The 25,425-nt window shown below is 43.5% G+C and overlaps 1 protein-coding gene across 1 annotated transcript in view; it reads right to left on the bottom strand.

The window, feature by feature from the left end:
- RAB12 (RAB12, member RAS oncogene family) overlaps nucleotides 1–5,858 on the bottom strand; it is a 30,391-nt gene extending 24,533 nt beyond the window's left edge. Inside the window, exon 1 of the mRNA XM_031003770.3 lies at nucleotides 5,324–5,858. Within this exon, the coding sequence (XP_030859630.2) occupies nucleotides 5,324–5,843 (520 nt within the window). The 5' untranslated portion in view covers nucleotides 5,844–5,858. The remainder of the gene's footprint in view (nucleotides 1–5,323) is intronic.
- Nucleotides 5,859–25,425: the final 19,567 nt, after the last annotated feature.

Consider the following 25,425-nt stretch of genomic DNA (forward strand, 5'->3'; position numbering starts at 1 on the left):
AACTTTTGGCAGTGGGTGATGGCTCACACCTGTAATCCTAGCTCTTTGGGAGGCTGAGGAGGGTGGATCACAAGGTCAGGATTTCAAGACCAGCCTGGCCAACATGGTGAAACCCTGTCTCTACTAAAAATACAAAAATTAGCCAGGCGTGGTGGTGAGTGCCTGTAACCCCAGTTACTTGGGAGGCTGAGGCAGGAGAACTGCTTGAACCTGGGAGGCGGAGGTTTGCAGTGAGCAGAGATCGCACCACTGCACTCCAGCCTAGGTGACAGGGTGAGACTTCGTCTCAAAAATAAAAATAAAAAATAAAATAAAAAACTTTTAAACTGTGGTATCTTATCTTTCCTAATTTTTTTAAGTCTTTTTCTTTCTTTCTTTTTTTTTTTAATATTCTTACTTGGCAAAATAAAGAACTGGCAATCTTATGCTGGCCTCCAGCATTTTGAAGGAAACTTTATTACCCAGAAAAATCAGAATTCTGGTCCAGATTGCCTTTCTTTGACTTCTCCTGTATTCAAATATACCTATTTTGGTATGTAAAAGGCTTAAGATATTTGAATTTGAATGATGGAATATATAGATTAAAAAGCAGTTCTTGTAGCATTATTTTAATTCAAAAGGCAAGTGACAAGTAATGACAGGGACACACTTAAAGAAAATCAGTTTCACTAATACCATAGGATAATTATGTCACTATCTTCACAGGGCTGTAACAAGGACCAAATTCTAAAACAAGGAAAGGGCTCCATCATGTCTGACCTTTATGTGTGTGAGCCATTAGTATTTTCAACAAAGCAAAGTCAATCTAAACCCGAAAGTAAGCTAAGGAACAGACAGAAAGATAGTTAAAAAGAATTCACTTGCAGCCCTTGGCCCTGACCACTTGCTGAGCAGCTGTGCCGCAGCAGGTAAATTTCTACCTCTCTGAGACTTCACGTCCTCATCTGTAAAACAGGGATAACTTTCAGGGCTGTGATGAGGCCTTCTGCTGGTATAGTAAGTGCTCACCACATAGCAGTGACTACTACTACTACTACTACTACTACTACTACTACTACTGCTACTACTACTTCTATTTATAGGCATAGACAACTACATTACTTATCCAAAGTCACAAACTAGTTAGTGGCAGAGCCCGGAGCAAGAACCCACATTTCTTATTCTTACTGTAGTGTTTTTTCCAGCATGCAATGCTGTTGGAGCAAGGGCGGGGGTAGGTTTTTATTTTTATTTTTTATTTTTATTTTTATTTTATTATTATTTTTTTTTGAGACGGAGTCTTGCTTTGTTGCCCAGGCTGGAGTGCAGTGGCGCGATCTTGGCTCACTGCAAGCTCCACCTCCTGGGTTCACGCCATTCTCCTGCCTCAGCCTCCCGAGTAGCTGGGACTACAGGCGCCCACTACCACGCCCGGCTAATTTTTTGTATTTTTAGTAGAGACGGGGTTTCACCGTGTTAGCCAGGATGGTCTCGATCTCCCGACCTCGTGATCCGCCCGCCTCGGCCTCCCAAAGTGCTGGGATTACAGGCGTGAGCCACCGCGCCCGGCCGGGGGGGGTAGGTTTTTAAAAGGTAAAACCATTTCAACCTAAACAAAATTAACAGCTAGCTTCCAACAGTAACATAGAAATAAAACAAAGGTTGACAGATATGTAATTTTATGGAGTTCTTTTTTGAAATATACTTTTAAAAAAGCACATTTACCTGTTTATGCTAAAACTAATGAGAGTCAAACAGAAGGAACCAAGATCAAGAATTCGGCATTGCTAGATAGAAATGGTTTCTACAGCTTCACTCAGGAAGCAATAATGTCAACTTGCAAAAGCACACACAGATTCATGGTGGATAAGTATGCTTGTGATACAGGCACTGCTATGAGAAAAATAGTGGACCAGGCATGTTAGTTGTAAATTTCTTTAGTCAATTACTTTTTTCTGTTTCTCAAACTTTAAAAAGCTGCTCCTGTACTTTTTAAAAGAACTTGTAAATTATAATCAGACTAATTAAAGTCCATGAAAACAAAATCCCATTTGAAAATATGAGACAATTCCATTAGACAACTTCCATTAAACAGACCAATTAGTAAACACAACCTCTCAGTTTTTCATACCCTTGTGAATTTTGTGTATCTTTTAAACCAGTTTCTGATTTGATTAACAATACAAAAAACAACATTTTGCTCATTTATAATTTTACATAATAGTTCATCATCTCAAATCCCTAAGGACTTCCACTACGGATCTTTTATAGAAAGTTCAAGTGAATCCCATTTACTTTAAAAGGCACTTACTGGTCAGGAGCAGTGGCTTACGCCTGTAATCTGAGCACTTTGGGAGGCCAAGTGCTTGAGACTAGGAGTTTGAGACCAGCCTGGACAACATAGCAAGACTTCATCTCTACTAAAAATCAAAAAAGGGCTTGGTGGTGTGCACCTGCAGTCCCAGCTACTCAGGAGGCTGCGGCAGGAAGATTGTGTGAGCCTGGCAGGTCGAGGCTGCAGTCAGCCATGATCGTACCACTGCACTCCAGCCTGGGTGACAGAGCAAGACTCTGTCTCAAAAATAAATGAATAAATAAAAATAAAAAGGCTCTTAATGGAAACACTCCTAGCCTCGGAATTACACAATACTACCACTCTAGTGACCCATCTTGGTCCAGGCACACTCAGGGACTCTTCCCTGGGCCATGCTGTGAGGCTCACGATCTTTCCCAGACGGCTGTCATGAGCAGCACACATCCATAAGCCCTGACAGGGTAGGGAAAAACGCCTACTGTGGAAGAGACTCTTGCTCTATATGGAATTCACTGCACTACATGAAGATGAAACTAGAAAAACCAGCCTGGGAAGAACCCCGTGAGCTAACTGCTCAAATGGTAACCGTTCAGGTAAGGCAACCACGATTCTACACCACACCCAGTACCATATTTAATTTGCATTTTTCTAAAGGAACTAGAGGAACAAACTTATCTTCAAACATTCCAATGACGAGGAAGCCTTCTCTGACCAGGCCTCATCACTAGCCTCGACTGGAGGCGCTTTCACTGTGCTCCCAAATACCCATACACATCTGTCACTGCCCTGACAAGCGGTCATGCAGCTCCCAGAAGCTCCGATCCACTTCTGGACAGAGCCGATGTCCTGTTTACCACTGAATCCCCACTGGGTAGCATAACACCCAACACACAGTAGGTGCTCAACAAACGATCTGATGAGTGGAGGGGAAAAGCAACTCTGAAGCAGAAACTGAAGTGGAGCTGGCTGGCGTTCTCACAGTGTCTTCGCGCTCTGCAGCAGGCCAGGGGCCATGATCATTCTCTGAACATCCCACAGTTAGAAGCACGCACTCAGTACTAAAGTACTCCAGTACTCTAAGTATTATAGGCTACATGTGAAGCAAACAAAAATGAGCAAGACAGAAATTCAACCACACTCAGAGTAGGGAGTATGTGCTCGGGTAAGTGCGTGTTTGTTAAGGGACACAGAAACAAACTGCTTGGTCTCCTTGCCTCCTGGTTTCTTCCTTATTCCCAAACATCCTCCGCAGCTCTTCCTTATTCCCAAACATCCAATGCAACTCTGCCAAACTAGTTTCACTGTTTTCGTGCCAATGCCTTACTAAGGAGTCTTTTGGTTCCAGGTGCCCATAGGATCGGGTCCATTCTCCTTAGCATGGCGGTCAAGGTCTCGCAGCATCCATTCCCAAGTCCCCTAAGGAACCCTCCCCAGAGGTGGGGGGCTGCTCCACTGCTGCCAGGCTTAGAAAACCCTTCTTCCTCTCTCCTCTTCTGCATTCTAAAGCACACCTTTGCTCATCCATCTCACCCTCCATCCACTCAAGCCCTCAGTTACCCACCTATGGGTACCTGATTTCTCTTCATCACACAGTGCAACTCTATTCTCCCTCATTTTTATATACTGAAGTACGGAGCCATAAAATATTGACAATTCTAAATTGAATTTAACCCTACTTTATTTATGTCAGGTACTAAAATAACAGCCTAACCCTCATTTGATGGTTTAACAACTCCCTGTACTCTGTATGATCCAAGACTGGATATTTGAAACAGGTATAGTTACGCTACTCATTTTAATATAATGTCTCCAACCACAACATTTTAAAAACATATGGTACAGACATCACAAATATTTCCAAAATGATCTATTCCAAAAAAGCATTAAGGGAAGTAAGTTCTTGAAAACAAACCAAGAAAGACAATACAAAAATTGGACGTTTCATTTTCCAATAAGACACTTTAAATGTAGTACTGTTTTGTTACATGACAATTTCAAACCAAGTCATCTCAAAATCGTACTGACAGCCTTGGAACTACCACTGGTTATAACACTATTAATAAATAGAATTACATGAAATTATGCTTTTAATTCTATCAAATCTCCTGACTACTCAGTTTCTTGGACCGCCCCTGGGGAAATCTCTCACTTCCTATCACGGAAGTGACTGCCCTTTATTTTAAAGAACGGGGTTCTCCTAGTTTGGGCATCTTTTAAGGGGTTTTCCATAGAAACAACTGCTACCCACATCCAACTGAGAAATCTCAATGTCAAGTCCTCTAAGCATGACTTAATTAAAAAAATTTCCCCTGCAGTTTCCATTTCAGATCCGCGGCTGTTTTCCTCCTTGACCCTGGAGCGTTCCTGTACTTACTTCACTCCTGTCCCTCACCGAAAACAGCGGTACTGGAGGAATCAACCCCATGCCCGCCAGTCACCGGGTTGTTTGAGGTCATGGATAAATACAGCTGAAGCTCCTCTGCCCCGTACGTACGGCTAGCACGAGAAACTTACTGTAGTTTTAGTTTTAACATTCTCCATAGGTGACTTTAAACTTCATTTCTTGAAAATGGGTTCAAAATAAGAAAACTGCCCTGGTTGCGCAGGGATCACACCCGCAGCAGACGGCGCGCGCTGGCCTTGGCGGGCCGGGGCGGCCCGGGCGAGAGCGGCCTTAGGCGTTCACTCCCCTGCCTGCCTGCGCTCCACTCGAACCCAGCTTTTTCTTCGGCGAGTATGCTAAGGGCCGAAGTTTCCGTGGAGAGCCGCCCCCACAGGCCCCGGGGGCTGCCAGGACCTCTGAGGCAGGGCCGGCGGCCAAGGGCAGGTCTGCCCGGAGGCGGCACGAAAACCTCTGCCAGGCTTTGGGATTGGGATGCAGGGCGCTCCACGGAGACCCCCGCCCCTAGTTTCACCGAGAGGCCCATCCCCGAAAGACTCCCAGGCTCGATGAGACTCGAAGCCCACGGGGCGAAGGGCACCGGCCCGGGCGCCAGGAGGCCCGGCCCAGGGTCGCCGTGGCGCCCTTACCCACGGTGGACTTGCAGGCCTCGCAGAAGGTGTCGTCGGTGAAGCGCTCCATCAGGCTGGTCTTGCCCACGCCGCGGGAGCCGATAATGATGACCTGCAACTTGAAGTCGGCCGGCCTGGGGGGCTGCTTCCTCCGGCGGCCCTGGCCGCCCGACAGCGCCGGGGAGCCCGCGCCCAGACCGCCGCCGCCCCCGGCCCGCCTCTGCAGCGCGGCGCCCGGATCCATGCACGCATGCGGCTCCCGCTCGGCCCGCCGCCCGCCGCCGCCCGCCCCCCGGCTGCGCGCCCCGGGCCCCGGCGCCCCCTCGGCCTCCGCCGCGCGCGGGGGGTCGGCCCCGGGCTCGGCTTCCGCCCGCTGGGGCGGCCCCGGCGGCCCGTGGGCTCCGCGCTGCAACTGCGCCGCCGGCCGGCTCTCTGCGCCCGGGTCCCCTCCTCCTCCTCCTCCGCCTCCGCCGCTGCCGCCGCCACCGCCGGGAGAGGAGGAAGGGAAGCAGCTACTCCGCAGTAGCGGCAGCAGCATCCCGGACGAGGAGGGGCAGGAAGCGCAGGCGCGGGCGGGGCGGCTGGCCGCGAGGGGCCGGAGGCGGGCCGGTGGGCGCCCCCTGCCGGCGGGAGGACCGCGCGCCCGGTCCTCGGTTGGGTGCTGCGCGCGGAGCTTTCCCGCAACCCGCGCCGCTCTTTCCCTGCCTCTGCTCGCCTGCCCGCCCCCGCTTCCCTCCCTCTTCCGCCGGCTCTTTCATCTTTTCTTCCTCTTATCTCTTCCCTTTTCCCCCTTTTCACTCCTCCCTACTCGGCTTTCACTCTGACCCGCATTTATAGTTAACACAAGAAACTTAGTGTGGTTTTAGTCTTAAAATTCTCCGTAGGCAATTTTAAACTTCAGCATTCCAGTGCATCATGAAAACGGGTTCAAAATAAGAAAAAGAACCCTGGTTGACAGTGAAAACACTCCCATGCGCACAGTCCCCAAACACCATGCACATGTTTTCGCCCCCGCGCGCTCGGTGTAGCTGGAACGCTGGAAAGGCCCCGACCTCAGGCCGCGCCGCCCGGCCGCCTGCGCTGCGTTCGCGTCTACACCAGCGCTCTCTCACAAACACCAGCGGGTGCAAGCCCCCGCACCCTCTATCGGGCCGTGGCACTGCTCGGTCTCTCTCCGTCACGTCTGTCTCCCATTTTCCACGGAAACGCGCGAAATCAGTTATTTTTAACTCTGATCGCTGTCTCACTCAGAGTTCAGAAGTTTTTATGCTGTTTAATTTTTAAATTAAGTAAATGGCATACTCCTTTGGGGGAATAAGCGAGTTAAAACTCAAACAGTGCGAGAAGATTGAAACTTTAGGAATTATGGACTCGGGTCGTATGTTTTGCCATTTCTGTTTGGAAGGATTTAAGGATACAGAAAATCACTGCTGATTCCTTGCCAGAGATTTGTTTAGCAAATTCCTCAGCTTGAACTTGAGCATCTCAGAACACAGGGTTCTGAATATGATAGGGGCTGGCAACATTTGCCGAATGATCACGTTACCCACCAAATTTCAGCTGTACTGTATTTAGAACTAGGTTTAGTAATGCACAGTACACGCGTATGTTACACAGCAAACCTGATTTGTAAAAATCTAGCGTTGCTCACAGTGTAGATTGGAAGTTTACATCTATGAGAGCATTCTTAACTGTGCAATCACTGTAGGGATCTTTATAATATGAATTCTGAGAATATGTAAAATATGATCCCTCTATATTATTTGAAACACAGATCCATCACTTACCATCACGGAATTTACTTTCTTTCTTTCCTTCTTTCTTTCTTTTTCTTTCATTTTGTTTTGTTTTGCTTTTGAGACAGCCTTGCTCTGTTGCCCAGGCTGGAGTGCAGTGGTGCGATCACAGCTCACGGCAGCCTGGAACTCCTGGGCCCAAGTGATTTTCCTTCCTTAGCCTCCTGAGCCGCTGAGACCACAGGCACGTGCCACCACGCCTGGCTAATTTAAAAATTTTTTGTACAGTTGGGGTTTTGGTTTGTTAACCAGGCTAGTCAACAGTGTGAGACCCTGAACTGGCCTCAAGTGATCCTCCCACCTCAGCCTTCCAAAGTGCTGTGATTACAGGCATGAGCCACTGTGCTCCGCCGCAGAACATTTCTTAGCTGTGGGTTTCTCTTCTGTTCTATGAGAATGAGAGTAGTGGTCCCTCCTTTCCTCTAGCATTGTTAGGAAAAAACAACTAACAATCTCTGCAGTCTGCTGCAACCATAAGGCACTATATAAATGTAAGGGATTAAAGAAACTGATTTATGCATGGCTTTTCAGGAATACTGTGATTTTACAAAGCAAGACGCATCTGCAAAGGTAATCTCAAGATTTTTAATTTGGTCCATTCTGGTTAATAGCACCGCCTGTCTTAATAGGCAGATGCATGCGGTATGGCTTGTGGGGCTGAAGACCTTCTTGCCCAAAATAAAATATCTTCCCCATAAGGTAGATCTGTAGTTTCTGCCACTAGAATAATTAATGAACTAAATGACAGAGGTTGGGCAGTGTTTCTGGAGGACAGGTAAGTGCATATTCACTATTTTAAATCAATTATTATAGTGCCCCTAATCCCCTGGGAATATGTCCCAAGACCCACAGTGGAGGCCTGAAACCTCAGAGAGTATAGAGCCCTCTATATACTATGTTTTTTTCTATACATACATACCTATGACAAAGTTTAATTTAAAAATTTGGCACAGTAAGAGATTAACAATAACTAATAATAAAATTCAGTTGACCCTAGAACAACATGGGTTTGAACTGTATGGGTTTGTTTATATGCAGATTTTCATCCGCCTCTGCCACCCCTGAGACAGTAAGACCAACCCCTCCTCTTCCTCCTCCTCCTCCTCAGCTACTCAATGTGAAGATGACGAGGATGAAGAGCTTTATGATGAACCACTTCCACTTAGTGAATAGTAAATGTATTTTCTCTTCCTTATGATTTTCTTAATAACAAGTTCTTTTCTCTAACTTACGTATTTTGTAACTTACAATATAATATTCTTATTAGACTACAGTAATGTATATAGCATACAAAATATGTCTTAATCGACTGTTTATGTTATCAGTAAGGCTTCTGGTCAACAGTAGGCTATTCGTAGTTAACATTTGGGGGAGTCAAAATTATACACAAGTTTTTGACTGCATGTTGTCGGCACTCCTACCAATCACATTGTTCAAGAGCCAACTGTACAATTACTATGAAGATATATATTGTAATAACAGTGATGTGAATTTGCTCTCTTTCTCTTGCAAAGTATTGAATTGTACTGCACACGGTATCAGTCCACAGTGCTCCAGCACCTGGAACTGTGCCTGACACATGGTACAAGTTAGTAAATATTGGCGAAGTGAATGAATTAATGAAATTTTTATAGCTATCTATATCCATAGATATCCATTTTCGTAGATATCCCTATAGAACATTTCATAGTTTATCCATAAACTTCATTGGCTCTTTGGGCTCTGTCTTAAACCTAGACACCCCATATCCTGCTTTTTCCTAAAAAAAAACCTCCCTCCTATCATTTGGTAAAGTCTCCCTTTTTCACTGTCTTCACTTTAACAACATCATCACCACCTGAGGTGGATGATGTGGTTTGGCTGTATCCCCACCCAATTCTCATCTTGTATTGTAGCTCCCATAATTCCCACGTGTTGCGGGAGGGACCCAGTGGGAGATAATTGAATCATGTGGGTGGTTCCCCCACACTGTTCTCATGGTAGTGCATAAGTCTTACAAGATCTGATGGTTTTATAATGGGTTTCCCCTTTCACTTGGCTCTCATTTTTCCCTTTTGCCCGGTGCCATGTAAGACGTGCCTTTTGCCTTCCGCCATGATTGTGAGGCCTCCCCAGCCACGTCGAACTGTCAGTCCACTAAACCTCTTTTTCTTTATAAATTACCCAGTCTCAATTATGTCTTTATCAGCAGCATGAAAACGGGCTAATACAGGGGAGAAGTTTCAAGTATAACAAAGGCCAGAACCAGAAGAGTATGTAGAGTAAGAAACAAAAGGTCAAGAACAGAGCTCCAGGATCACCAACATCCAAAAGATAAGCAAGAGAAGAGAAGCTGGAGAGAAACCTGGGATGGGAGGGAGGGGATACTGGAGCTAGTGGGGTCATGGAAAAACAGGGCACAATTGTGTTTCACAAAGGCAGGAATGATCAAAAGAGCCCCGTGTCACAGAATGGTCACGTAAAATAAGTACAGGCAGTCACAGATTTGCAAGGTAGTCAGACACCATAAAAATCGTTGTTTAAGCTTGAATAGTACAAAGTGATCTTAATAATCAATGGGAAAATTATTATTATTATTTCATGGCCTTTAAAATTTTTGTCAAAACATTGAGAACACTCCAACTATTGCTATACGTGTATAAAGACATGAAGAAAAAATTGTAAAGTTAGTATTTATTTAGGACACTATACTTTAAAATGCTGGAAACATTGAGAAGTGTTTTTTTTTTTTTTAAATACTTATCAGGAATAGTTTGGGCCATGCATGGTGGCTCATACCTGTAATCCTAGTACTTTGGGAGGCTGAGGTGGGAGGAGCACTTGAGCTCAGGAGTTCAAGACCAACCTAGGCAAAAAAGTGAGGCTTCGTCTCTGTTATAATAAAAAAACTATAAATAATTGTTTGAACAGTGCTTGTCTTCTTCTTGCCATATAACTTAATTCTTTCTTTCTTTATTTTTTTTGAGACAGGGTCTCACTCTGTTTCCCAGGCTGGAGTGCAGTGGTGTGATCTCAGCTCCCCGAAGCCTTGACCTCCCAGGCTCAAGCAATCCTTCCACCTCAGTCCCCCAAGTAGCTGGGACTACAGGAATGCACCACCACACCTAGCTAATTTTTGTGTTTTTAGTAGAGACAGGGTTTTATCATGTTGCCCAGGCTGGTCTCGAACTCCTGAGCTCAAGCCATCCACCTGCCTCTGCCTCTCAAAGTGTTGGGATTACAGGCACGAGCCATCGCGTCCAGCCCATATAACTTACTATAAGGAGTTAACATCTTTTTTATGCCTTGCTGAATTGTCATACTCCATTCTGTTTGGATCAGCTTCTAATTTTTCTTTCTTTTTTTCTTTTTTTAGGATGGAGTTTCGCTCTGTCGCCCAGGCTGAAGTGCAGTGGCACGATCTCGGCTCCCTGCAACCTCTGCCTCTCGGGTTCAAGCGATTCTCCCACCTCAGCCTCCTGAGTAGCTGGGATTACAGGGATGTGCCACCACGCCCAGGTAATTTTTGTATTTTTAGTAGAGACGGGGTTTCACCATGTTGGCCAGGCTGGTCTCAAGCTCCTGACCTCAAGTGATCTGCCTCCCAAAGTGCTGAGATTACAGGCAGGAACCACTGTGCCCGGCCTCTAACTTTTCATCCTTTGAGCTTTCAATGTCATGAAATAGCTCTGAGAGTTTCTTTAATGTTAGGTTTTTTGCCCGTGTCACTTCCTCAGGGCCACCTTTGTCCTTTTGATCACAGCCACTTTCCTCCTTGTGACAGTGACGAGCTCGCTGTTACAGAATTCCTGATCACGCATCTACAGCCTCCCAAGTGGCAGCAAAATCACCTTTCCCACAGTCAGCTATTTCCTTTATTACTCCACTTACAGTAGATTCAGGTTTCACTTCCAGCATTATCACTTTTTGTTTCTTTTTTTATTGTTATGAAAATAATTTTGAACTCACAGACCCCCTGAAAGGATCTTAGGGACTGTGGGTCATCCTAGGCCACACATGGAGACCTGCTGCTCTAGGGATTACAGTCTGCATCCTGAACTCTTGAGTCTTTCCGAGTTTATATTGCAGCACTGCCGGTAACATGCAGGACACTTGTAACTGTATGAGTCTACCCCCTCATCCTTCATGCTGTAGCTTTCGTATATGTTACATCTACATGTGTTACCAACCCCACAATGCAACCGTTTTTGCCTTAAACAGTTTGATGTATTTTAAAGACATTAAAAAGAAAAATACATTTTGTATTTACCTACAAATTTACCATTCTCTTTATTCCAGCCCGTAGCTCTGTTCTTCCATCTGGTTTCATTTCCCTTTTCTCTGAAGAACTTTTTTTTAGCACTTCTTATAGTGTAGGTCTGCTGATAACGAAATCTGTTTTCTTTTATCTGAAAATAGCTTTACTTCATTTTCATTCTGGAAGAATGCTTTCACTGGAAAAGCATTTCTATTTATTTGTTTGTTTATTTATTTATTTATTTATTTTCAGGACAGGGTCTTGCTCTGTCACCCAGGCTGGAGTGCAGTGCATGATCTTGGCTCACTGCAATCTCCGCCTCCCAGGCTCAAGTGATCTTCCCACCTCAGTCTCCCAAGTAGCTGGGATTACAGGCACACACCACCATGCCTGATTAATTTTTGTATTTTTTGTAGAGATGGGGTCTCACTGTGTTGCTCAGGGTGGACTCAAACTCCTGAGCTCAAGCAATCTGCCCACCTCAGCCTTCGAAAGTGCTGGGATTACAGGCGTGAGCCACCGTGCCCAGCCAGGAAAAGCATTTCTGAGTTGACTTTTTCTTTCAGCATTTTAAAGATGTTATACTGTCTTCTGGCCTATATTGTTTTTCATGAGAAAACAGTGACACTGAAAATGTTGTTCGGTGTATGCAGTGTGTTCTTTTTCTCTGGCTGCTTTCAAAATTTTCTCTTTCTCTTTGCTTTTTAGCAGTTTGACTATGATGTGCCAAGGGATACCATTTTTGTTTTTTTATTTCCAATTCTGCTGTGAGTTTTACTGTGCTTCTTGAATATGAAAATATGTCTTTCACCAAAGTTGGGAAATGTTCAGCCATTAGTTCTTCAACTGTTTTTTCTGCCTCATTCTCTCTTTCCTCTCCTTCTGCCCTGGAGCTTCCTTTAAAGAACTTTCTCCTCCCTTCAGCAAAACTCCAAAAAAGTCTTCTAGGATGGGCTAGCCTGGGTTCTCCAGTTTCTGTCCTTCTTAGGAATGGAGTACAATCCTGTCCACCATGGGCTAGTGCACAGACCCCAGTGCACAGCCCCCCACCAGCATCTCCATCCATGGCTGCCATGTGGCACATTTTGTTTCTTTGCTGCTGCACTTTGATCTTTGTTGGCCAGTTTCTTCTTTTGATTGCCTATTTTTGTGAAATGTCACATGGGCTTGCCACTGAAAACCAAGGAGGCATCACTGCTACATGCTTTGCTGTCTGTGTATGAACTGAATGACTTACGCAGAAATCAGTCACCAAGAGATTTTGATACAAGTGGTGTTGTAGTAAAGAATCTAACTCCATTTTTTTTTTTTTTGAGATGGAGTCTCCCACTGTCTCCCAGGCTGGAGTGTGGTGGCGTGATCTCCACTCACTACAACCTCCACCTCCTGGGTTCAAGCGATTCTCCTGCCTCAGCCTCCCAAGTAGCCAGAATTACAGGTGACCACCACCACACTCAGCTAATTTTTTGTATTTTTAGTAGAGACAGGGTTTCACTATGTTAGCCAGGCTGGTCTTGAGCTCTTGACCTTGTGATCTGCCTGCTTCGGCCTCCCAAAGTGCTGGGATTACAGGCATGAGCCACCATGCCCGGCCTAACTCCATTTTTTGATGTCTAACTGCTGAAGTCTCACCTCGCCCTCTTCACCTTCTGCCCCACATCTGGGCAAGCTGATAAGAAAGCCTGTGTGCTCCCTCCTTTGGTGACAGATTCAAACCATGCAAGTCCCTGCTTATGTGTAGAACCCTCATCCTAGTCCACTCCCCAGAGCACAATAAATACCCCCAGCCAGTTTCCCTTCCTCTGTTCAAGCCATTTTCAAACCAGCTTGGGAGGGCTGCCCTATTCTTCCCAGAAATAACAAACCAATGTAAAGAACACATACACCTTCTTGGTGTGTGTGTGTGTGGTGTCATCAGTCTTGACATCCAAACCAAAAATTTTGATGGGAGTTCATTCTATTCTTCAAAGTGTCCACAACAGACATCATTGATCACTGATTATGATGTATGTGTTGTTTATTTATGTAGTGATCTGTGAACTAAAGAGCTAGCTGTGAATTTTGTACTTCCTGCAATTACTCATAGTTAATATACCATGGTAACTGAAATCTGAAATGCTGGGGAACTGGTGTTATTTAACTAAGCTGTGGTAACTGAAATTTCTACCATGCAAAGAGGACTGTCCATATTTAAAGCATTCATTGCAATGAGGGTGGGAGTGAGATTGCACTAGACTGAGTAACACACGCAAAGTGAAGACCAGAGATACAGAGAAGCAAGCAGGTCTTAATCTGGTTCCAGCCGAGATGCATTTTAGCCATTTTCATCACACATTCCCATAGAGACATACCGCATTATGTGCTATTCCTATTGCTCTAATTATACCTTACTCCCTTTGCTCTTCCTCAAGAAAGCACATCAGAATGCCAGTGAGCAACTACAGCAATCACTGTTGGTTATCCACCCAACAACCACTTCCTCATTCTTTTCAGTGCTAACGGAACCATGACTTTTGTTCAGATACCCACACTGCTCTGTGAAATCAAGTGTTTCGGCCAGAGCTTGCTCAAGCATCAGAACTGGAAGTTGAATGTTGATTTTCTAAGTCAATCATTCTGATTCTATTCTCCAGAGTGTGGCTTAGGAAATGGCATATGACCACACTCTGGTCAGTGAGACATGAAGGGAATTTTTAGGAGACTAGAGACTTCTGATAAAATGTTGTTAGCTCTTTAAAAATGACCATTTTGTAAGGCCAAGACAGGAGGCTCACTTGAACACAAGCACTTGAGACCACCGTGGCAACGTAGTGAGACTCGGTCTCTACAAAAAATTAAAAAAAAATTGGCTGAGTGTGATCCTACACCTGTACTCCCAGCTACATACACCTGTACTCCCAGCTCTGGAGACTGAAGCAGGAGAATCACCTGAGCCTGGGAGCTTGAGGCCGCAGTGAGCCATGTTTACACTACTGCACTACAGCCTGGATAACAGGTAAGACCCCATCTCAAAGTAATAATAATAATAATTTTAAAACTACCATGCTGGGCACAGGGGCTCACGTCTGTAATCCCAGCACTTTGGGAGGCTGAGGCAGGAGGATTCCTTGAGCCCAAGAGTTTGAGACCAGCCTGGGCAACATAGTGAGACCTTGTCTCTACAAATAATTAAAAAATTAGCCAGGCATGGTGGCGTGCATCTGTGGTCCCAGCTACTTGGGAGACTGAGGTGGAAGGATCACTTGAGCCCAGGTGGATGAGGCTGCAGTGAGCCGTGATTGTACCAGTGCACTCCAGCCTGGGCAATAGAGTGAGACCCTGTTTCAAAAAAACCAAAAAACAAAAACAAAGAAAAATGACCGAAGGGAGAAAGAGCCACCACTCCCCACCTTTTTTTTTTTTTTTTTTGCCTCAGAATCTTTGTGTGGAAGGGTGTAACCATTACAGTTGCTGTTGTCATTTGCAATCTTGAGGAGATCTAGTTGATAGATTGTAGACAGCAGAGTAAAAAGATAAAAAGCCCTCAAATTTTGTTGTAGTTGTGAAGTCACTGAATTAATCAACCATGAAGACTCCCATCTAGGGACATTCTTACCAAGCAAGATAATAAATTCTCTTCCTAGATAAGCATTTGAGTTAGGCTTTTTCATTATTTGGAGCTAAAAGTGTTCTAACAAATATATGAATGCATCCTTACAAGTATAATGACATTATAGAAGTAAGCTTGAATCACCCCAATCTATTAAAAAGAAGATAATTGACAAATGTTGTTACTTTAGTGATCAGTAACAAATCACTTGTGCCGTGCCTTATGTCTGATCAAGTGTTTGAAGGTACTGTAGTTGAGAACTGTACTACATACTAGTTATGGGGAAAGGCAACAGATAGGAGCAGCTAGAGAATGTTGAGTTCAATATATCTCCCAATATTGGAAGTCAAAGTAAATCTAGTGAATATGGCAACTGATATCAAAAAGCATCATCTGTAAACTTAGAGTGGATCAAGGTTTGTGGGGCTTGAAGCCTTTACAATTTGGGGGTTCCTCTTCAAGGAAAGGAATTTCAAAATACAAATGCAAAACTGCCAAGAACTGTGAAGGATCTGAGATTTTGCTCTACTCACAAGCTAAATAGCCTCTCAAAGTTTCATAGATGCTGGTGGAAGACATGAGACCCCTGGGTTAGAGATAGAGACATAGGGAAGCAAGCAGCTCTCAATCTGTTTTTACCAGGATGCAGTCTATTACTTTAGCTGGTTACCTTATTACAGTACAGCAAACCACATGAGCTTCATATTCGCCTCAGTTCCTTTTGTCCCCAAGTCCCATGCAGTGACATAGGGCTGCACCCAGGTGAATGTTGCACACACAGTAGGTTTGTATCACAGCAGAGGAACCTCAAGCTTAGGAAACCCCAGTTTTTAAAGGGACTGCAGCTAACTTGCCCAAACTGCCCAAGAGGGAGACATTATTATACTGGTCAGCAGGCAACTCCTCCCTCCATCCTGGACGGAGACACAATCTCTATCTTCCGAAGTTGTTTACCATGCAAACATTCCTAAAAATATACTCTGGAACAAAAGCGGTCAGTGCCCTGCTCACAAGATGTGCAGAAACATGAGAGATCCATGGAGGATTGTCTCCCAACAAAAATTAGGTATACAGCAAATATTTATTTCAAATGATAAAATAAATAACAATTTGTACATTTAGAAGAGCTGATAAAAGCTCTAAACATATATATGTATATATATATATATATATATTTTTTTTTTTTTTTGAGACGGAGTCTCACTCTGTTGCCCAGGCTGGAGTGCAGTGGTGCGATCTCAGCTCACTGCAAGTTCTGCCTCCCAGGTTCACACCATTCTCCTGCCTCAGCCTCCCAAGTAGCTGGGACTACAGGCACCTGCCACCACGCCCAGCTAATTTTTGTATTTTTAGTAGAGACGAGGTTTCACCATGTTAGCCAGGATGGTCTCGATCTCCTGACCTCATGATCTGCCTACCTCGGCCTCCCAAAGTGTTGGGTTTACAGGTGTGAGCCACCGTAAACATAATTTTTAAACTTGGTAGTTGTATTAATTGCCTGGATCATTTCTATAATTTATTTATTTTTTTTGAGACGGAGTTTTGCTCTTGTTGCCTAGGCTGGAGTGCAATGGTGTGATCTCGACTAATTGCAACCTCTGCCTCTTGGGTTCAAGCAATTCTCTTGCCTCAGCCTCCTGAGTAGCTGGGATTATAGGCATCAGCCACCATCCTCATTTATTTTTGTATTTTTAGCAGAGATGGGGTTTTGCCATGTTGGCCAGACTGATCCGAACTCCTGACCTCAGGTGATCCATCCGCCTCAGCCTCCCAAAGTGCTGTGATTACAGGTGCCTGCCACCATACCTGGCTAATTTTTGTATTTTTAGTAGAGATGGGGTTTCATCATGTTGGCCAGGCTGGTCTCAAACTCCTGACCTCAGGTGGTCCGCCTGCCTTGGCTTCGCAAAGTGCTAGGATTACAGGTGTGAGCCATCGCGCCCAGCCCATTTCTACAATTTTTTTACTACATTTATTGGCTGTATACATTTAATCATATGACAATGATTTTGTAATATAATCTTTTATAGAGATAACTGAAATGCAGTCTTTGTTTTAGAATTGACTGGGTTTTGTGTGTGTGATTGAGTGTTGAAATGTGTAAATTATGTGACTTCCTATTCAGACATACTCCCTGTTTATTACCTCTGCCTTAGGCTTGTGTCTACAAATATGGGAATTATGATGGATTTTTTTTCACACCATTTTCATCCCAAAAGAAAACAAAATGTACCATTGCCTGTGTTTTATCATGAAAAGCATCCCTTACAAGGAAGAACCCCACTTTGCTTAGACATTGATGAAGACTGGTTCTCCACTTGAACTTTTATTTTCCTGTCTGGTGATTGGAAGAATTTTTTACAGATGAGTTTCCAGGTCCATATGCTGCTCCCCCATTGCCTGCACACCTGTAGGACATGTTCCAATCGCAGTGCAGCTTCTGACCATGACCCTTTGTGTCACAGTCTTGGGTTAGTTGGCACCGTGAACAGAAAGCTCATTCTTACCTGGAATTGTTAGCAGTAATTTGGCTATCCATAGAAGTGACCGTGAACCACATAAATAGATCCCATTAAGCCTGAACTAAAAGTACCCGCAGTTTAATTTCCGCCTAGGTCTGGCCACTCAAATACCGCCTGACACAAGGGGAAGTGTGATGGACAGAGAAGGCACGAGACGAGACAGTGGCCTGAACAAATCACAGTCAAGGTACTTTCCTGCAATTCCTTCCTTCCTTCCTTCCTTCCTTCCTTCCTTCCTTCCTTCCTTCCTTCCTTTTCTTTCTTTCTCTTTCTTTCTTTCTTTCTCTTTCTTTCTTTCTTTCTTTCTTTCTTTCTTTCTTTCTTTCTTTCTTTCTCTCTTTTCTTTTCTCTCTCTCTTTCTTTTTCTTTCTTGCTCTTTCTTTTTTTTGACAGAGTCTCGCTCTGTCACCCAGGCTGGAGTGCAGTGGTGCAATCTAGGCTCACTGCAACCTCAGCCTCCCGGGTTCAAGCAATTATCCTGCCTCAGCCTCCTGAGTAGCTGGGATTACAGGTGCCTGCCCGCTAATTTTTTTGTATTTTTAGTAGAGACGGGGTTTCACCATGTTGGCCAGGCTGGTCTCAAACTCCCGTTCTCAAGTGATGCACCTGCCTTGGCCTCCGAAAGTACTGGGATTACAGGCGTGAGCCACCACACTTGGTCCAAATGTTACAAAAACACTTGACCACAGGGACACAGTGCTAGGACCTTTCCCAGGCCTTGGAGGGGCTTCTGCAAATGAAGGGCTCTGACACTTATGCTTCATGGCTTGTGATAAATCTGCATAGAGCCAAACTCAGTTGTATATTATTCCAAATCAAAGTAACCTTTTTCTCCTCATGACAATTAAGGTGAACAAATATTTCAAATATGAGTGTATAAAATGTATTTATACTTAAGAAAAATGTGTTTTGTATTTGGGGAATCTATATAAGAATTCATGTTTGTTGGAAACTTGATGGGCAGGTAAAAAAGAAAAGAGGCCGGGCACTGTGGCTCACGCCTGTAATCCCAGCACTTTGGGAGGCCAAGATGGGCAGATCACCTGAGGTCAGGAGTTTGAGACCAGCCTGACCAACATGGTGAAACCCAAAATATAAAATTAGCCAGGCGTGGTAGTGCATACCTGTAATCTCAGCTACTCAGGAGGCTGAGGCAGGAGAATCGCTTGAACCCGGGAGGTGGAGGTTGCAGTGAGCTGAGATTGCACCATTGCACTCCTGCCTGGGAACAAGAGCAAAACGCCATCTCAAAAAAAAAAAAAAAAAAAGAAAGAAAGAAAAAAATAAAGAAGAAGAATTTATGTTTGGGAGGCCGAGGTGGGAGGATCATTTGAGCCCAGGAGTTTGAGATCAGCCTGGGCAAAATGGGAAAACCCCATCTCTACTAAAAATAGAAAAATTAGCTGGGCATGGTGGCATGCCCGTGTAGTCCCAGCTACTTAGGAGGCTGAGGTGGGAAACCCACCTGAGCCTGGGTGGTCGAGGTTGTAGTGAGCTGAGACCACACCGCTGCACTCCAGCCTAGGTGACTGAGTGAGATCCTGTCTCAAAAAGAAAAAAAGTGGACGAGAAAAAGAGTTTGAAACCTACTGAGGGAAGAACTGAGAGCAAAACCCTGGAAGACATGGGAGGGCTCTGAGCAAATAGACAGCTGCCCCTTTTCTCAGAGGAAAGAGGGTGGTGGGTGGTGGTCAGTAAGTTTGCAAGGAACGAAGGGGGACAAGGTGTGTCCCTTGGTCCCTTGAGTAACCTTGAGTATGTCAAGGTTACTCAAAGCACCCCAACAGTCATTATGTTATCCTGTCTGTGAAGTCCCAGGGTGACCCACGACCTCAAGAAGCCCTAAGTCATGAAGAGACATGATGTCCTCCACTGCTACCCCCCCTATGTGTCATTCCAAAGAAGAGACAGCAGAATTCAATATAACTGTGAGAAGGGTTCAACCCCTAATAGGGTTGAATTGTGTCTTTCAAAAAGATATGTTAAAGTCCTAACCCCTGGCTCTTCAGAATGCAACCTCATTTGAAGGTAGGATTGCCGCAGATATAATTAAATTAGGACGAGGTCATGCTACAGCAGGGTGGGCCCCTAATCCAGTGTGAGTGGCATCCTTGTAAGAAGGAGGAGACCTAGAGACACGGGAGAGAACATCACGTGATGATGACAGAGGCAGAGGAGAGACTGAAGTGCTGCAGCCGAAAGCCAAGGAAATGCCAAAGGTTGCCAGCAAAACACCAGAAGCTGGGGGAGGAAAGGAAGGATTCTTCCCTGCAGATTTCAGAGCCGGCATGGCCCTGCTGGCCCCCTGATTACAGACTTCTCAGCATCTTCTCTGCGGTACTTTGCTGTTAGCGGTTGTAGGAAACCAACAAAGGGCCAAAGAATTCTGATGTTTGTCTTGATAATTATCCCTTTATGAAGTTCTTTCTTTAAATCTCTCTCTGCCGCTCTTTTCTGGTGCCTCTCTTTTCCTGGTGCTCCAGGTATAGGCTTGGTCAGTTGGTTGTGTTTTTCAGAACGGAAGTTCTTTTCTCTCTGTCCCTGTAATGTCTTTGGTGATCGTTACAAAGACCTATTCAATGTTCTGCTTTTAGGATCCAGCTCTAATGAAACCAGAGTCAGCACCTTGGAATCCCAGAAACCAACCTGGCTGAACCCCCACCTGCCACTAGGCCATAGCAGTGCCCTCAAAAGCAGGAAGCTTCTGCCGAGGGACACAGTAGGTTCTGGGAAGGAGACCCACAGTGATGCAGTCGGGCTAAGGGAGTGCTACAGACAGCAGAAGACTTGTGTTGGTCATAGTGTTGTCTCCTTCTCCCTGCACCCACAATCTTTGTCAGTAGCCCACCATCTCCCTACACTTTTTTTTTTATTTTTTTTTTTGAGACAGAGTTTCACTCTTGTTGCCCAGGGTGGAGTGCAATGGTGCAGTCTTGGCTCACTGCAACCTCCACCTCCTGGGTTCAAGCGATTCTCCTGCCTTGGCCTCTCAAGTAGCTGAGATTACAGGCATATGCCACCACACCTGGCAAATTTTTGTATTTTTAGTAGAGACGGTTTCACCATGTTGGCCAGGCTGATCTCGAACTCCTGACTTCAGTTGATCTGCCTGCCTTGGCCTCCCAAAGTATTGGGATTACAGGCGCGAGCCACCATGCCCTGCCCCTACACTTAGTTTTTTAAAATAGGCTTATTCCTGGAACCAAGCCAAGTCTGGCTGCGTTTTCTCGAGGCCCAATAACGAGAAGCAGACAAACTACGAAAGAAGAGAATGTTTTGCTGTAACTGGATACAGGGAGAAGGCCGGAGATAATTCCACCAGACCAACTCAAAGCATTACAGTTTTCTTAGTTGTTATATTGGTTGGGGTTAAGTGCCTGCATGAAGTATAGTATTTGCCTAAGTCTATTAGTAACCAATTTTGTTTCAACTGGAAGGTCGCAGGCAAAAAAATACTTGCCAAGTCCACTTAAAAGTGTCTCAGTACCTTCCAGGCCCGTCTACTGCGGTACCGGAGTGATTATTTCCATCTTATCTCCTTTACAGCTTGGGCTGGAGAGCCGCCTTAGGCTCTCCAATGTATCTATTCAAACAGCTGCCTCTGTTACCTCTGTTACCTTGACTCGGATTCTGACAACCCGAGACCGGTCCTGGCACTGGGAATGTAAGACTGTCTCTATTATTTTGACTTGCTCCAGGTTAGAGAGAAGCCCATGCAAGGTGCCTACTGACCATGTTTCATTTCTAGCTTTGATGTCTGGGCACTGATTTCTCTAGGTTTAACTATTTGCTCAATGTTAAGGCGATTCTGTGGAAATCTGTCTGTGTAACTGAAATGCTATGCAGGCCTGTCTGCGTTGACTGTCATGCAGGCCCGTCTGTGTGATTGTCAGGGAGGACTGGCCTGCCACAGGCTTTATATTTTAGAGCAGTCTTAGGTTCACAGCAAAACCGAGCAGAAGGCACACACCCTCACACATGGGCAAGCTCCCCCATTAGCAGCATCCCCCATCAGAGTGCAACATTTCTTGAAACTGATGAACCTGCCTTAACACATCATTATCACATTGGGATTTGCTCTTGCCGTTGTACTTTCTATGGGTTTGGACAAACGTATAATGACATGTATCTATCAGTATAGTATCATGGATACCGCAGAGTAGTTTCACTGCCCTAAAAATCCTTGGTTACATACCTTTTAAAGGCGTGTTAAATATTACCTAAGAGTGAACCAATTCATATTCTACCAGTGTATATGAAATGTTCTGTATTCCTCAATTCTCATAACACTAAGAATTATAAGAAAAAATCTGGCTGGGTGCAGTGGCTCACGCCTGTAATCCCAGCACTTTGGGAGGCCGAGGTGGGCGGATCACCTGAGTTTAGGAGTTCAAGACCAGCCAAGACAACATAGTAAAACCCAGTCTCTACAAAAAATACAAAAATTAGCCAGGCATGGTGGCAGGCGCCTATAATCCCAGCTACTTGGGAGGCTGAGGCAGGAGAATCACTTGAACCTGGGAGGCAGAGGTTGCAGTGAGCCAAGATCGCACCACTGCACTCAACAGACCGAGACTCCATCTCAACAAAAGAAAAAATTCTTGCCAATTTGATAGCTGAAGGATGACATTGCACTTCGATTTTTAAGTGAGTTTTAGTGAGCCATATGGTTATTGGTTATTTGAATTCTGTAAGATGTCACAGAGCAGGAATTTTTAATTTTAATGAAGTCCAGTTATCAATTCGTTCTTTAATCTTCATGGATTGTGCCTTTGGTGTTGGATCTAAAAAGCCAAATCTAAGGCCATCCAGACTTTTCTCCTATACTGTCTTCTAAGGTTTTTATAGTTTTGCATTTTACCTTTAGGTCTGTGATTCATTATGAATTAATTTTTGTGAAGTGTGTAAGGCCTGTGTCTATATTTATTTTTTTGCATGTAGATGTCCAGTTGTTTTAGCAGCATTTGTTTAAAAGACTATCTTTTCCTATGGTATTGCCTTTACTCCTTTATTAAAGATCAGTTGACTATATTTATGTGGGTCTACTTCTGGGCTCTTTGTTTTGTTCATTTATCTATTTGCCTATTCATTTGCTGATACCACACTCCTTGATTACTGCAGCATTATAATAAGTCTTGAAATTGGGTAGCTTCAGTCCTCCAACCTTGTTCTCCTTTAATACTGTGTGGCTATTCTGGATCATTTGCCTCTCTCTATAAACTTTATAATCAGTTTGTCAATATCCACAAAATAACTTGCTGTGATTTTGATTGGGAGTGCATTGAACTGATAGATCAAGTTGGGAAGAACTGATGTCTTGACAATATCGAGGCTTCCTACCCAGGAACATGAAATATGTGTCCATTTTAAAATTTCATATTTGATTTCATTCATCAGAGTTTTACGGTTTTCCTCATATAGATCTTATCCATATTTTGTTAGACTTATATCTAAGTATTTCATTTTTTGGAGGGAATGCTAATGTAAATGGTACTATGTTTTTAATTTTAAATTCGACTTGTTCTTTGCTGGTATATAGGAAAGCAATTCATTAAACTTATATCCTGCAATGTTGCTATCATTGCTGATTAGTGTCAGTAGTTTTTATTTTTTGTTGGTTCTTTCAGATATTTTGTAGAGATGATTATGTCATCTGTGAACATGAGCAGTTTTATTTCTTCCTTCCCAATCAAGCATGGCTTTTGTTTCCCTTTCTTGTCTTATTGTGTTAGCTGGGACCTCTAGTACAAAGTTGAAAAGCAGTGGTGAGAGAGGGTCATCCTTGCCTTGTTCCTGATCTCAGTGGGAAAACTTTGAGCTTCTCACCATGATGTTAGCTGTAAGGTTTTTGCAGATATGCTTTATCAGGTTGAAGAAGGTTCCCTTCTATTCCTAATTTACTGAGATTGAGTTATTTATTTATATATTTATTATGTATGCATTCATGTATTTAAATTGACCAATAAAAACTACATATATTTATCATGTACAATCATGTACAACATGTTGTAAAATATGTATAATTGTGGAATGGCTGAATCTAACTGATTAACATTACCTCATATACTTATTTTTTTTGTGGTGAGAACATTTAAAATCTCTTGGTACTTTTCAAGAATATAATACATTGTTATGAACTATAGGCACCATGTCATATCTAGTTTACTGACAGTTTTTATCAAGAATGGGTGTTGGATTTTGTCAGTGCTTTCTCTGCATCTTTTGATATGGTCATGTGATTTTTCTTCTTTAGCTTGTTGATGTGATACATTACATTTATTTGATTTTTTAATGTTGCCATGCATGTATGGAGTAAATTCCACTTTGTTGTGGTATATAATTCTTTTTAGACATTGTTGGACTTGAATTGCTAATATTTTGTTGAGCATTTTTTTTTTTTTGAGACAAAGTCTCACTCTGTTACCCAGGCTGGAGTTCAGTGGTGCTATCTTGGGTTCAAGTGATTCTCCTGCCTCAGCCTCCTGAGTAGCTGAGATTACAAGCATGCGCCACCACGCCGGGCTAATTGTTGTATTTTTAGTAGAGATGGGGTTTCACCATGTTGGTTAGGCCAGTCTCGCACTCCTGACTTCAAGTTTTTTGCCCATCTCGGCCCCCCAAAGTGCTCGGATTACAGGCATGAGCCACCGCACCCGGCCGTTGAGCATTTTTATATCTGTGTTCATGAGACATATTGGCCTGTAGTTTTCCATTCTTGTTATGTCTTTATCTGGTTTTGGTATTAGTGTAATGCTGGACTCAGGGAATGAGGTAGGAAGTATTCTCTTTGGTTCTCTCTTCTGAAAAAGATTGTAGAGAATTGGTATAATTTCTTTCTTCAGTGTTTAGAATTCACAAGCCATCTAGGCCTGGTGCTTTCTGTTTTGGAAGGTTATTACTTATTGATTCAATTTTTAAAATAAATATAGTCCTATTCAGATTCTTCTTGTGTGAGTTTTGGCAGATTGTGACTTTCAAGGAATTGCTCTATTTCATTTAGGTTATCAAATTTGTGGACACAGAGTTGTTCATAGTATTCCTTGGTTATCCTTTTAATATCTAGGGGATTTATAGTGATTTCCCCTCTTACATTTCTTATAATAGTAATTTGTATTGTCTCTTATTTTCTTAGTTAGCCTGCTTATTATTTTTATTGATCTTTTCAAAGAACCAGCTTTTGGTTTCATTGACTTTTGCCATTGATTTTCTGTTTCAATATCATTGATTTCTGCTCTAATTTTTAGTATTTATTTTCTTCTATTTACTTTGGATTTTGTTTGCTCTTCTTTTCTTACTTTCCTAAGGTGGAAGCTTAGAGAATTGATTTTAGATCTTTCCTCTTTTCTAATCTATGTATTCAATGCTATAAATTTCCCTCTAAACACTGCTTTTGCTGCATCCCGCAGATTTTGGTAGGTTGTGCTTTCATCTTCATTTAATTCAAACTATTTTAAAATTTCTCTTGAAATTTCTTCGTTGACCCATGTATTATTTAGAAGTGTGCTGTTTAACTTCCAAGTATTTTAAGATCTCCCAGCTATCTTTGTTACTGATTTCTAGTTTAATTCTACTGTGGTCTGAGAACAGACATTGTATCATATCTATTCTTTGAAATTGATTAAGGAGTGTTTTATGGCTCAGGTGTGGTCTGTCTTGCTGACTGTTCTGTGTGAGCTTAAGGAGAATATATATTCTTCTAATGCTGGATGAGGTAGTCTGTACATGTCCATAGTATCCAGTTCATTGATGATGGTGTTGAGTTAACCAAGCCCTTATTTATTTTCTGCCTGCTAGATGTGTCCATTTTTTTCTATCCAAATGTTATCCTCCATTTTTCCTTGAAAAGTCAGGTATCTTTCCAGGAAAGTACATCTAACATCATACAATTTAGAAGATGTGAACCAGAGGGTGGTCCCCAAACACCTGTGAGGATGGCCTCCATGAGAGCAGGAATGCTAATGATAGCATTTTGGATT

This window comes from Gorilla gorilla, chromosome 17 (assembly GCF_029281585.2).
Source record: "Gorilla gorilla gorilla isolate KB3781 chromosome 17, NHGRI_mGorGor1-v2.1_pri, whole genome shotgun sequence".
Classification (NCBI taxonomy): domain Eukaryota; kingdom Metazoa; phylum Chordata; class Mammalia; order Primates; family Hominidae; genus Gorilla; species Gorilla gorilla.